Raw genomic sequence first — 13,708 nt, 5'->3', positions numbered from 1 at the left:
TGGCACCAAAGATCTCGATCTTGGTCTCATCAGACCAGAGAACCTTGAACCAGTCTGTCTCAGAGTCCTCCAAGTGATCATGAGCAAACTGTAGATGAGCCTTGACATGACGCTTTGAAAGTAAAGGTACCTTACGGGCTCGTCTGGAACGGAGACCATTGCGGTGGAGTACGTCACTTATGGTATTGACTGAAACCAATGTCCCTACTGCCATGAGATCTTCCCGGAGCTCCTTCCTTGTTGTCCTTGGGTTAGCCTTGACTCTTAGGACAAGCCTGGCCTCGGCACAGGAGAAAACTTTCAAAGGCTGTCCAGGCCGTGGAAGGCTAACAGTAGTTCCATAAGCCTTCCACTTCCGGATGATGCTCCCAACAGTGGAGACAGGTAGGCCCAACTCCTTGGAAAGGGTTTTGTACCCCTTGCCAGCCTTGTGACCCTCCACGATCTTGTCTCTGATGGCCTTGGAATGCTCCTTTGTCTTTCCCATGTTGACCATGTATGAGTGCTGTTCACAAGTTTGGGGAGGGTCTTAATTAGTCAGAAAAGGCTGGAAAAAGAGATAATTAATCCAAACATGTGAAGCTCCTTGTTCTTTGTGCCTGAAATACTTCTTAATACTTTAGGGGAACCAAACAGAATTCTGGTGGTTTGAGGGGTTGAATAATAAATGACCCTCTGAATAAACTTTTCTCAATTTAAAAAAAAAAAATAAAAAAGAAATAACATTCTTTTTTGCTGCAGTGCATTTCACACTTCCAGGCTGATCTACAGTCCAAATGTCACAATGCCAAGTTAATTCCGAATGTGTAAACCTGCTAAATCTGCAGGGGGTTGAATACTACTTGTAGGCCCTGTATATCCAGTGTGCGGCTCTGCAGGTGGAGGGATGTGTAGATTCCCCATTACTGGGCGCAGGGGGCATTATTCGTTGAATATGCAATATTAAACAATACAAAATAAAATCATATCTAGATGGCTGATTCTGGGCCAAATCCTGATTGACGACCCATTGATGCATAATCAGTGCTTGAATTGACCATTATTTTTGTGTTTTGTTTGTCCTCCTTCTTTTTGAAGATTGACCTGGTTCTCCGGGAAATTTCCTGGTCATGGAGCCAAATTTCCATGTTTTTTTTCACTGAACCACTTAAGTACTACTTTTTCTTTGTGACATGGTCTCCATCATGGTGGAAAACACATTGTTCATCACGACATTGCTCCTGGATGATGGGAGACGTTTCTCTTGAGGATGTTTAGATCCTATTCTTTATTCATAGCAAAATAGTGAGTGAGCCCCCTCCATGGATGAAAACATGAATGGTCCCAGGATACTTTACTGCTGGCAGGACACAGGGCTCATGATAGCGTTCACGTTTTCTTCTCTGGCCAATCATTCTTCCAGATCTCCTAAACAGTCTGAAGGAAGCTACACAAGGGAAAATAAGTTTCCCCCAACCCTCAGGCATCCAATCCTTGTACGTCCTGCAGAATTTCTCTGTGTCTTATCTCTTTCTTGTAGATAAGTGGCTTTTTTACTGCCCTTCTTGACACCAGACCATCCTCTAAAAGTCTTCATCTCACTGTGTGTGCAGATACATTGACATCTGCCTGCTGCCATTACAGAACAAGCTCTGCCCTGGTGTTGGACCAATTATGTAGCTGAACCCTTTTTTACCCCTTCACTTTCATGACCAGACCAATTTTTTCAGTTCTGACCAGCGTCACTTTATGGTGTAATAACTCTGGAACGCTTCAGCGGATCTCGGTGATTCTGATAATGTTTTTTCGTGACATATTGTACTTCATGATAGTTGTAAATTTAAGATGATATTTTTTGTGTTTATTTGTGAAAAATTTGACGTTTTGAGTTTTTATGTCCTTAAACCAGAGCGTTATGTCAGACAAAATGGTTAAAAAAATAACATTTCCCACATTTCTCCTTTACCAGCGCAATTTTTGAATCATCATTTTTTTCATCAGGAAGTTACAATAGTTAAAAGTTAATCAGAAATTTCTCATTTTTCCAACAACATTGAGGTGGTTCACAAGAACTAAAGTGATATGGGAGGAAAAAATGAAAATTTAACTTTTTCCTTCAAAAATGTTACTTTAGCTTCACATTTTGCATTTTCACAAGGGTGACAAGAGAAAATGCACCATACAGTTTGTTGTGCAATGTCTCCCGAGTACCCCATATAGGGTGGAAAACTGGAACAGATAGCGAATGCCATGTCACGTTTACAGAGCCTTGATGTGCCTAAACAGTGGAGTTCCATGCACAAATGACCCCATTTTGTAAAGTAAATCACTCAAGGAATTTACCTAGATGTTTGATGAGCGACTTGAACTATGGAGCTTCACAGAAAATTTCTAACGTTGAGAAGTGAAAATGAAGAAATATATTTTTACTACAAAAATTTTGCTTTAACACAAAATTTTTCATTTTTATAAGAAATACAAAATGAGTGTCAATCAACATCGATCTGAGGCACCATGTAAAATTTCCCCTTGTGGGGCATCCAGGATCATGAGGAAGGTGAGAGATCAGCCTAAAACTACACAGGAGGAATTTGTTAATGATCTTAAGGCAGCTGGGACCACTGTCATCAAGAAAACCATTGGTAACACATTATGTTGTAATAACTTAAAATGCTGCAGTGCCCGCAAAGTCCCACTGCTCAAGAAGGCACATGTGCAGGTCCGTCTGAAGTTTGCCAATGAACACCTGGATGATTCTGAGAGTGATTGGGAGAACCTGGTATGGTCAGATGAGACGAAAATTGAGCTCTTTGGCTTTAACTCAACTCACCATGTTTGGAGGAAGAGAAATGCTGCCTATGATACAAAGAACACCATCCCCGCTGTCAAGCTTGGCGGTGGAAACATTATCTTTTGGGGGTGTTTCTCTGATAAGGGCACAGGACTACTTTACTGCATCAATGGGACAATGGATGGAGCCATGCACCATAAAATCCTGAGTGACAACCTCCTTCCCTCCGCCAGGACATTAACAATGGGTCATGGCTGGGTCTTCCAGCATGACAATGTCCCAAAACATACAGCAAAGTCAACAAAGTAGTGGCTCAAAAAGAAGCACATTAAGGTCATGGAATGGCCTAGCCAATATCCGAATCTTAGTTCCATAGAAAACTTATGGAGGGAGCTGAAGCTCCGAGTTGCTAAGCATCAGCGTTAAAATCTTAATGATTAAAGGAGTTGTCCGACATTAGGTTACCAAAAAATTTTGAGTTTATCTGTGCTGTATTGTCATATAAAACACCCCTACATTGTTATTTTTTCTTTTCTAACTTTTGTTCCTCTTGAATTATCCCTTTATTCTCTGCAGCTCTTTGTTTACATTCAGCTCCAGCAAACTGACCTCTTCCTGTGCCACACCTCCCAGTCAGAGCTGGCACCGCCCAGCCTCAGTGTCCAGCCCCGCCCTCTGCCCGGCCTCAGTGTCCAGCCCCGCCCTCTGCCCGGCCTCAGTGTCCAGCCACGCCCCCTGCCCGGCCTCAGTGTCCAGCCCCTCCCCCTGCCAGCGCCGCCCTCTGCCCACCCCCTGCACACACATTCCTGTCAGTAGTCTGCCCAAGCACTGACCTGTTATCACTCTAGCAATGGAAAAAACAGCCCCACATCAGGCTCTGCGACTCACACACACATATACACACATACACACACCGGGCTCTGCGCTCCACACCACATCAGGCTCTGCAACTCTCCACCCACACACACCACACACACACACACACACACACACACACATCGGGCTCTGCACCCCACATCACATCAGGCTCTGCAACCCTCCACCCGCACACACAAACACACACACACACGGCGCTCTGTACCGACCCTACTCCCCCCACCATCGTTCTGTACCGACCCCTACCCCCATAGGGAACACATGTGGGCTACATTCACATGACCGTTCCGTTTTTGCGGTCCGCAAAAAACGGTCCATTTTTTTCACTGATGCATCCGTGTGTCATCCGTGTGCCTTCCGTTTTTTTGCGGCCCGCAAAAAACGGAAGCAGCAAGAAAAATAAATAGATGAGTAGATATAGAGACAGAGAGATAGTGGGATGAATGAATGAACAGAGGGATATAGACAGATAGATAATGGATAGATGAATATATAGATGAGAAAGACATATATAATGTCCTACCCCCCTGCATATTCTAAGCTGGCACCCTTTAGTGACTTTCATGTGGCACTAAAGGATGCTTAGCCTTGTATTTAGCCAAAAAATAATTTAAAAAAAAAAAAAAAAAAAAAGACGTGGGGTCCCTCCTATCTTTAGTAGCCAGCTAGGGTAAAGCAGACGGCTGCAGGCTGCAGACCACAGCTGTCAGCCTCACCTTGGCTGATAATCCAAAACAGAGGGCACCCCACACTGTTTTTTTAAATTAAATAAATAATTTAAAACAAAAAACATGGGCTCGCCCCCAAATTGGATCACCAGCCGAGGTAAAGCGGACAGCTGTGGTCTGGTATTCTCAGACTAGGGAGGTCCACTGTTATTGGACACTCCCCAGCCTAAAAATAGCAGGCTGCAGCCGCCCCAGAAGTGGCGCATCCATTAGACGTGCCAATCCTGGCGCTTTTCCCCAACTCATCCCGTTGCCCTGGTGCGGTGGCAAACGGGGTAATATATGGGGTTGATGCCAGATGAGTAATGTCACCTGGCAACAAGCCCCGGGGTTAGTGATGTCAGGCGTCTATCAGATACCCAACATCACAAACCCAGTCAGTAAAAAAAAAAATAAACAACAAAAAAAGTTTTATTTGACAAAACACTCCCCAAAACATTCCCTCTTTCATCAATTTATTGAAAAGAACAATCAAATCCTGGTCCGGCGTAATCCAATAAGGGGGTCCCACGACGATCCATACCATAGTCAATGACCCAGTCAATGAAGAACAGAATGTTCCCCATTGGCTGGGAGAGCAATGCAGTGACCTGAGCTAACATCAATAGCCCAGGTCACTGCAGGGGATGACGAGCGCTGCTGTCAGAGGTTAGATGAGATCATTACCTGCTGTGACGATCTCCTCTTCACTCCTATCAGCCCTGTCACTGACTTCTATGCCTGCTGCGTTCTCAGCAGTATCGCCCGTGACGTCACCGCTAGTGACGTGAGAACGCAGCGGGCATAGGCGGCAGTGACCGCGCTGACAGGAGTGAAGAGGAGATCGTCACAGCAGGTAATGATCTCATCTGCCTCCTGGCAGCAGCGCTTGTTATCCCCACGGCTGCCAGAACTGCAGGGTGAGAATCTGCATGTGGGCAGACACACACTGCAATGAAGGCAGCCGCAGGGCTGGAGCGGGACACAGACTGCATGGGCACTTCTGCTATCCTGAGCAGGGGGCCCGGTGCTGGCGGTGACACCGTGGGTGGGGAGAGTACAGGGTGCGGGGGAATGTGTGGGAGGGTGCAGGGAAGGGGGCGGAGACTCACGCACTGTACCCGCCCAGCAGGGCAGCAACATGCTGTTCCAGATTTGCATGTCAACATGGCCCTGCCCATGTTGACATGAAATGACCGGAAGCAGCAAAATCACAGCAGGAGCGGTCACATGACCTCTCTGAGCCGGGGGAGAGGGGCTGACAGCAGGGCAGGTAAGTGGTCACTATCTACTAACCTGCCCCAATGTAGCCCAATAGTGTAATAATTTAAAAAAGTCAAAATAAGCCGGATAACCCCTTTAAGAGATGATCTGCAAAGAAGAGTGGATCAAAATTCCTCCTGACGTGCGCAAACCTCATCATCAACTACAAGAAACATCTGACTGCTGTGCATGCCAACAAGGGTTTTGCCACCAAGTATTGTTTGCCAGAGGGATCAAATACTTATTTCTCTCTGTAAAAATGCAAATAAATTTATATAACATTTATACAATGTGATTTTCTGGATTTTATTTTGGATATTCTATCTCTCGCTAGTAAAATTAAACTACCCTTAAAACTATAGACTGTTCATGTCTTTGTCAGTGGGCAAACTTATAAAATCAGCAAGGGATCAAATAATTTGTTCCTTCACTGTACAGTGCTGCTCAACATTTTTGGCACACCTTATTTTTTTTGTAGACTGTACAATATCTTCAGAAATAAATTGAAATGTACCAAAGTTATATCCTCAGGATTTTTTAATTAGTGGTCCAAAGTAATACAACAATAAAACATTGTTAACTTACATATTGCAATTTCAAAGAAGAATCAGAATGAACAGCATGTGCAGCAATAAAGGCACCCCTAATTAATACTTGGTTGCACACCCTTTGCCATTGATGACAGCCTCCAAACATTTCTTATGGCCATCTATAAGCTTCTTACACTTCTCAGATGGTATTTTCTCCCACTCTGCCTTTGCAGTTTGTTCAAGCTTTTGAATGTTTGCGGGGTTATTTTTACAAATGGCAGATTTCAGCTCACCCCAAAGATTTCAAGGGGATTGAGGTCAGGACTTATTGTTGGCCATTTTCAAACAGTCTGTTTTTTCTTTTTTGACCATTCCTGTGTACTTTTCTATGTGCGCTTAGGGTCATGGTCTTGCTGGAGGACCCATAATCTTTGACTCAAACCAAGTTTACTTACACTGGGTAGGACATTTCACTCTAAAATCTATTGATAATTCTCTGATTTCATGATTCCTGTTTCACTTGATTCATTTTTTTCAGGAGATATTCCACATTATGTACTTAAACTTCATGGTTGCAAATAACAATGAGCAGGACTGTATGGGCACTTGTAAGGTTCTAAATCCTATAAGGACATATGAGTTGCTCCCCCCTCCCCCATTACGTAGTAATATCCCTTATCTTGGTATATAGGTCGCCCATCCTGGTATATATGTTACCCATCCTGGTGTATACACTGGAGATCAAAATTAGAGAATAACATACAATTTTCTAAATGTTAATGTTATTGTGAAGTCCTATGTGATTATATCCTAACATGAGTAAACTAGCAGTTTTTTAAGCTTATTTAATACATTGAATTTATTGTAAAGCAGATAATAAAATTTTAAATGAGATAAATGAAAAAGAACACTGATCAAAATTAGATAACACTTTCACATACCTGCAAGTTATTGGTGTTAATCTGGCATAGTGTTTATTTCCATAATTATCAGACAAACCCTATTTAACTGATATCCTGTCATGATTCTGCTCAGTGGTGCTCTGCTCTCCCTGCACAGGGTAAGGTTATGTCTTGTCATATAGTGTCACGCCATTTAAGAGCATTTGGACTGAAAGCCCACTCTGCAGTGATCAAACCTCTCATTAGCAGAAAGAATCAAATGGTTAGACTCAACTTTGGTGAGGAGCATGTTGTGTGGACAGAGAAGTGGTCCACAGTTCATTTTAGTGATGAAAGCAAGTTTAATTTATTTGGGTCTGATGGGAAACATTATGTTCGTCAACAAACTGGAGAAAGACTGAACCCAAAGTGTGTTAAAAAGTCAGTGAAAGGTGGTGAAGGAAGTGTCATTGTTTGGGAAATGTTTTCTACAGCAGGAGTTGGACCTCTCATACAGCTACATGACAGAGTGAATGCAAGTGTGTATCAAAACCTTATTCAACAACATGTGGTTCCTTACTTGCGTTCATCACTCAATCAGCCAGCAATTTTCATGCTGGACAATGCCCCTTGTCACACAGCAAAATGGGTAAAGCAGTTCCTTGAAGCAGAAAACATTGAAACAATGAAATGGCCAGCCCAGAGTCCTGATCTAAACCCAATAGAAAACCTCTGGAAAATCCTTCGTGATAACGTTACGGCCAAGAAACCCACAACAGTCAAAGAATTGTGGAAGAGACTGGAAGAAGAGTGGACCAAAATCACACCACAGCAGTGTGAGAGACTAGTGATGTCCTGTGACCACAGATGTGCTGAAGTCATTGAAGGCAAAGGCCTGCACACTTCCTAATGATTGGTGACTGTTATTACCATTAGAAAATTTAGTTATAATCTTTATCCGTGCTACAGTCATTGCTGTTTTCTAATTATGATCATCACGTTATGGGTAAAATAAAGGTGTAAAGCCTGCTTTACACGGGACGACCGATTGTGCAATTTCACAATCGATCATACCCGCCCCCGGCGTTAGTGTGTCACGGGCAAATCGCTGCCCATGTCGCACAAAGTCGTGAAACCCCCGTCACACATACTAACCTGCTGTGCGACCTCGCTGTGGGCGGCGAACGTCTACTTCCTGAATGGGGAGGGACGTTCGGCGTCACAGTGACGTCACACAGCCGCCGGCCAATAGAAGCGGAGGGGCGGAGATGAGCGGGATGTAAACATCCCACCCACCTTCTTCCTTCCGCATAGCCGGCGGGAGCCGTGGGACACAGGTAAGCAGAATTCATCGCTCCCGTGGTGTCACACGGAGTGACGTGTGCTGCCACGGGAACGATGAACAACCGGCACAAGGAAAAATAAACGATGTTATGAAACTGAGCGACGAGTACACGACTCACGATTTGTGAACGATACTGCGTCGCTCAGAGGTTTCACATGAGACGACGTCGTGTATGATGCCGGAAGTGCGTCACGAAAACCGTGACCCCGACGATGCATCGCACGATCCGTCGTCTCGTGTAAAGCACCCTTAGCCCTTTCACCCCAGGCCAATTAAATGTTTTTCGGGGTTTTTTTTTACTACCCCTTCTTACGAGAGCCGCAACTTTGTTATTTTTCCATCAATCTTGCAATATGAGGGCTTGTTTTTTGTGGGACGAGTTGTACTTTTAAATGAAACCATAAGTTTTACCATATAGTGTACTGTAAAATGGAAAAAAAAATTGCGATTGCGTTATTGCTTTTGGAATATTTTATTCACTGTGTTCACTATATGGTAAAACTGATTTATTGGTGTGATGCCTCAGGTTAGTACGAATGTGTAGACACCAAATATTTATAGGTTTATTTTTATCTAAGGGGTTAAAAAAATTCAGAAATTTATCCCAAAAAAGTGCGCCATCTTCCGCGACCCGTAGTGTTTTCCTTTTTCGAGATCTATAGCTCAGTGACAGCTTATTTTTTGCGACTCGAACTGACATTTTTAATGCTACAATTTTTGCGCAGATGCTACGTTTTCATCGCCAGTTATTGCATTTTGCGCACAATTTGTGGCGACCAAAAACGTAATTTTGGCTTTTGGATTTTTTTTGTCACTACGCCATTTACCGATCAGATGAACTGATTTTATATTTTGATAAATCAGGCATTTCTGTACACGGCGATACCAAATGTGTGTATATTTTCAATGGGGTGAAAGAGGGTAATTTGAACTTTTTGGTATTTTTCGTTTATTTAAATTTTTGAAAACTTTTTTAACTTTTTTTTATTTTACTAGTCCCCCTATTGGACTATAAGTATTAGCAGTCTGATCGCGCATTCATTACTGTTGATCACAGCTACACAGCTGAGATCAGCAGAAATGCTCCTCTCTTGTAATAAGCAGCACTCGGCTGCCTCTAACAGGAAGTAAGTCATAGTGCTAGAAGAAAGAAGCGCTAATAGGGTTTTACCCGATAAATAACAGGTTAGTAATGTAAATTAATACACTCACCCAAAATGGTTGTGAAGGGTCACAACCACCATAGATAGCAATGGATAATGGTGGCTGCCGCGGCCCCACGTGCAGAAGTCTTCAGTTTAAGAGGAGAAAAAGGGGTTAAACCCGCGCAATCCGCCAAATAAGATGTAGAGATGTTGATAGATTAATCACTCTTTTATTCCATAGGTCTACGCATTTAAAAGGTACAAAGACCTCTTCCTCAGGACCAAAAAATCAACATTCAATGAATGAATGCATCTTATTTGGTGGATTGCGCGGGTTTAACCCCTTTTTCTCCTCTTACACTGAGGAAGTAAGTCATGTGAGCTACAGCAGTCATCACATGACATAACATGACCCTGTGCTACCATGGCAACCATCGGCTCCATGTCACGTCACGTGACTTCAAGTGGTGGCGGGTGAGTGTATTTTTAATGCGCCGGCACTTAAAATTGCCCTATCACATTTTGACAGTGCGATCTAAAGGGTTAACAGGTCCAGGTGGATCGCGGATCTACCCGGGCCTGCGAGGCAAATGTCAGCTGTTCAAATCAGCTGACATGTGCAGGGATCTCCACCGGCTGCTCGCAGAAAATGGCAGAGCTCACCCCTAGGGGGTTTAGGACGTAATTTTACTGCCCGCAGTCGTTAAGGGGTTAATGTTGATAAACTTGGAATCTTTTGTAAAACACTGTTCCAGTGGCATGGTGTACTGTACTCCTTATAAAAAAAACCCTTTCAAATGTTGATCAAAGTAGATTATATTATTTTTGAGAAAAGCAAGTGATCATACATTGTTCTCTAATTTAGATCTCCAGTGTATGTCCCCCATCCTGAACCCATCCTGGCACGTATTTTCCCAATTCTGGTATATATATTCCTTATCATGGGTCCATCCTGGTATATACACTGAACAAAAATATAAGCACAACACTTTTGCTTCCATTTTTTCAGGAGCTGAACTCAAAGATCTAAAGAGGGCTTTACACGCTGCGATCTCACAAGCGATCATACTCGCCTCGCCCCCGTCGGTTGTGCGACATGGGCATATCGCTGCCCGTGTCGCACAACCTCGCTTACCCCCGCCACACGCACTTACCTGTCCTGCGACGTCGCTCTGGCCGGCAAACCGCCTACTTCCTATGGGGGCGGGTCGTCACAGCGACATCACAGGCAGGCAGCCAATAGAAGCGGAGGGGCGGAGATGAGCGAGACGTAAACATCCTGCCCACCTCCTCCTTCCGCATTGCCGATGGAGGCAGGTAAGGAGATGTTCCTCGCTCCTGCGGTGTCATACACAGCGATGTGTGCTGCCGCAGGAACGAGGAACAACATCGCTAACATCCTGAAAACGATTTTTTGTTTCAGGACAACCTCTCCACGGCAAACGATTTTGCCCTCTTTTGCGATTGTTTAAGATCGCTCTTAGGTGTTACACGCTGCGATCTCGTTAATGACGCCGGATGTGCATCACAAACAACGTGACCCTGACGATAATTCATTAACGATATCGTAGCGTGTAAAGCCCGCTTTTTTCTATGTACACAAAAGGCATTTTGAGCACTTCTCCTTTGCCAAAATACCCATTCACCTCACATGTGTGGCATATCAAGAGGCTGATTAGACAGGATGATTATTGCACAGGTGTGTTTTAGGCTGGCCACAATAAAGGGCCACTCTACAATGTGATTTTACAATATTGGAGGGGGGTTCTAGAAGCGTCAGTAAACCAGTAAGTATGTGGTGTGACCACCATTTGCCTCACTCATTGCAACACATCTCCTGCGAATAGAGATGATCAGGTTGTTGATTGTGACTTATGGAATGTTGGATCGCTCCTCTTCATTGCCTGTGTGAAGTTGCTGGATGATTGCAGGACTGGAACACACTGTAGTAAATGCCAATCCAGAGCATCCCAGACATGCTCAGTGGGTGACATGTCCAGTGAGTATGCAGCCATGCAAGAACTGAGATGCTTTCAACTACCAGAAATTGTGTACAGATCATTGCAACTTGGGGCCTTGCATTATCATGATGCAACATGAGGTGATGGTCGTAGATGAATGGGAGCCATAATGGGCCTCAGGATCTCAATTTCTGCAGAAATGTCTTGGTTATACAAACCGATTGTTGCAGCAGCTGTTTGGGTGGCTGGTCTCAGATGATCTTGGACGTGAAGATGCTGGATGTGGAGGTCCTGGGCTGGTGGGGTTACACTTAGATTGCTGTTGTGAAGCAGGTTTAATATACTTCCAAATTTTCTGAAAAGCCTTTGGAGATGGCTTATGGTAGAGAAACAAACATTCAATTCACGAGCAACAGCTTTGGTGGATATTCCTGCAGTCAGCATGCCAATTACTTGCTCCCACAAAATTTGCAATGTCTGTGGCATTATGTTGTGTGATAAAACTGCATATATTAGACTGGCCTTTTATTCTATACAGCTTAAGGTGCACCTGTGCAATAATCATGCTGTCTAATCAGCCTCTTGATATCACATACCTGTGAGGTGGATGGAGTGTCTTGAGAAAGGAAAAGTGCTGACTAAAACAGATTTACACAAATGTCTAAACAATATTGTAAATTTTGTGTAATAGTAAACTTCTTAGATCTTTCAATTCAGCTAATGAAAAATGGGAGCCAAACCAAAAGTGTTGTGTTTATATTTTTTCAGTGAATGTTTTCCATCCTGCTACTGTGTTTTTCCAAAAAATAACACCTCTCCAAAAATAAGCCCTAGCAGGAATTTTGGCCTTTTTTTGGAGTAAGGCGGGCTTTGCACACTACGACATCGCAGGTGCGATGTCGGTGGGGTCAAATCGAAAGTGACGCACATCCGGCGTCACTTGCGATGTCGTAGTGTGTAAATCCTAGATGATACGATGAACGAGCGCAAAATCGTCGTCATCGTATCATCGCTGCAGCCTCCGACATTTCCATAATGCCAGGGGAGCGACAGGTACGATGTAGTTCCTCGTTCCTGCGGCCGCACACATCGCTGTGTGTGAAGCCGCAGGAGCAAGGAACTTCACCTTACCTGCCTCCCGGCTGCAATGAGAAGGACGGAGGTGGGCGGGATGTTTACATCCTGCTCATCTCCGCCCCTCCACTTCAATTGGACGTGTGACGTCACTGTGACGCTGCACGACCCGCCCCCTAAGGAAGGAGGCGGGTCGCCGGCCAGAGGGACGTCGCACGGCAGGTATGTGCGTGTAAAGCTGCCGTAGCGATAATAATCGCTACGGCAGCTTTCACTATATATCGAACGTGCGACGGGGGCGGGACTATCGCTGCAGCATCGGTAACACATTGTTACCGATGTTGCAACGTGCAAAGCCCGCCTGAGGCTTAAACATAAGCCATACCTCGAAAATAAGCCCTAGTCGCGGTTCATTAATGAAGTGTCCATGCAGCTAAAAAAGTTAAAGAATACTGCACGACACTTCATTATTGAATGCAGACAACCCCAAAAGAGACAAGAAAAAAGTGAGAAGACCCCGCTATCATACTCACCACACGAATGGGAGGACCTACAGCATAACGCGCACCCACCCACATCAGATCGCGCACCCACCCACATCAGATCGCACACACACATCAGATCGCGCACGCACACACATCAGATCGCGCACATGTCGCGGGCGGGGAGGAGGGTGTCAGCACACCGCGCTCACCCCTTCTGCTCGGGTCCGGCTGCTGCTCAGTGGTGGCTCGAGCCGTGGGCCGGATCCCGGGGGTTTCTCGAGCGGCGCTCCTCGCCCGTGAGTGAAAGGGGGGTTGTTTGGGGTGTTGGGATAATGTCCGTGACGCCACCCACGGTTGTGGTGATTGGTAGCACCACCGCTGCTTAATACGGGGATCCCGGGGATGGTGATGTGGAGCAGCCCGGTGTTGTGTTGCCCCTCCGTGGGTAGGGGTTGGTGATCCCGGGGCCCGGTGATGGTTGGTGAGGTGCAGGGCCTGGTGGGCGCAGGGACGCGGGGGCAGCGCGGTGCCTTGCGGCACTGTGGTACTCACTCAGCCTGAGACACGGACACAGTTCGTACGGTAAACCAACGGCTGGTAGGACGGTCCCACAGACGGCTGCTTTGTTTTCCCGGCAGGTGACGGTGATGTCCCTTTTCCTTGCACCTGTA

General features: G+C 45.1%; 1 protein-coding gene across 1 annotated transcript in view; it reads right to left on the bottom strand.

The window, feature by feature from the left end:
* The window catches only part of LOC142312862 (uncharacterized), a 103,818-nt gene that overhangs the window by 68,287 nt on the left and 21,823 nt on the right, over positions 1-13,708 (bottom strand). The window contains exon 8 of the mRNA XM_075351848.1: positions 12,075-12,094. Coding sequence (XP_075207963.1) covers positions 12,075-12,094 — 20 coding nt within the window. The remainder of the gene's footprint in view (positions 1-12,074; positions 12,095-13,708) is intronic.

Source organism: Anomaloglossus baeobatrachus, chromosome 5, assembly GCF_048569485.1.
Source record: "Anomaloglossus baeobatrachus isolate aAnoBae1 chromosome 5, aAnoBae1.hap1, whole genome shotgun sequence".
Classification (NCBI taxonomy): domain Eukaryota; kingdom Metazoa; phylum Chordata; class Amphibia; order Anura; family Aromobatidae; genus Anomaloglossus; species Anomaloglossus baeobatrachus.
Note: the sequence above shows the minus strand (reverse complement) of the source record. Positions and strands in the feature narration are given on the sequence as shown.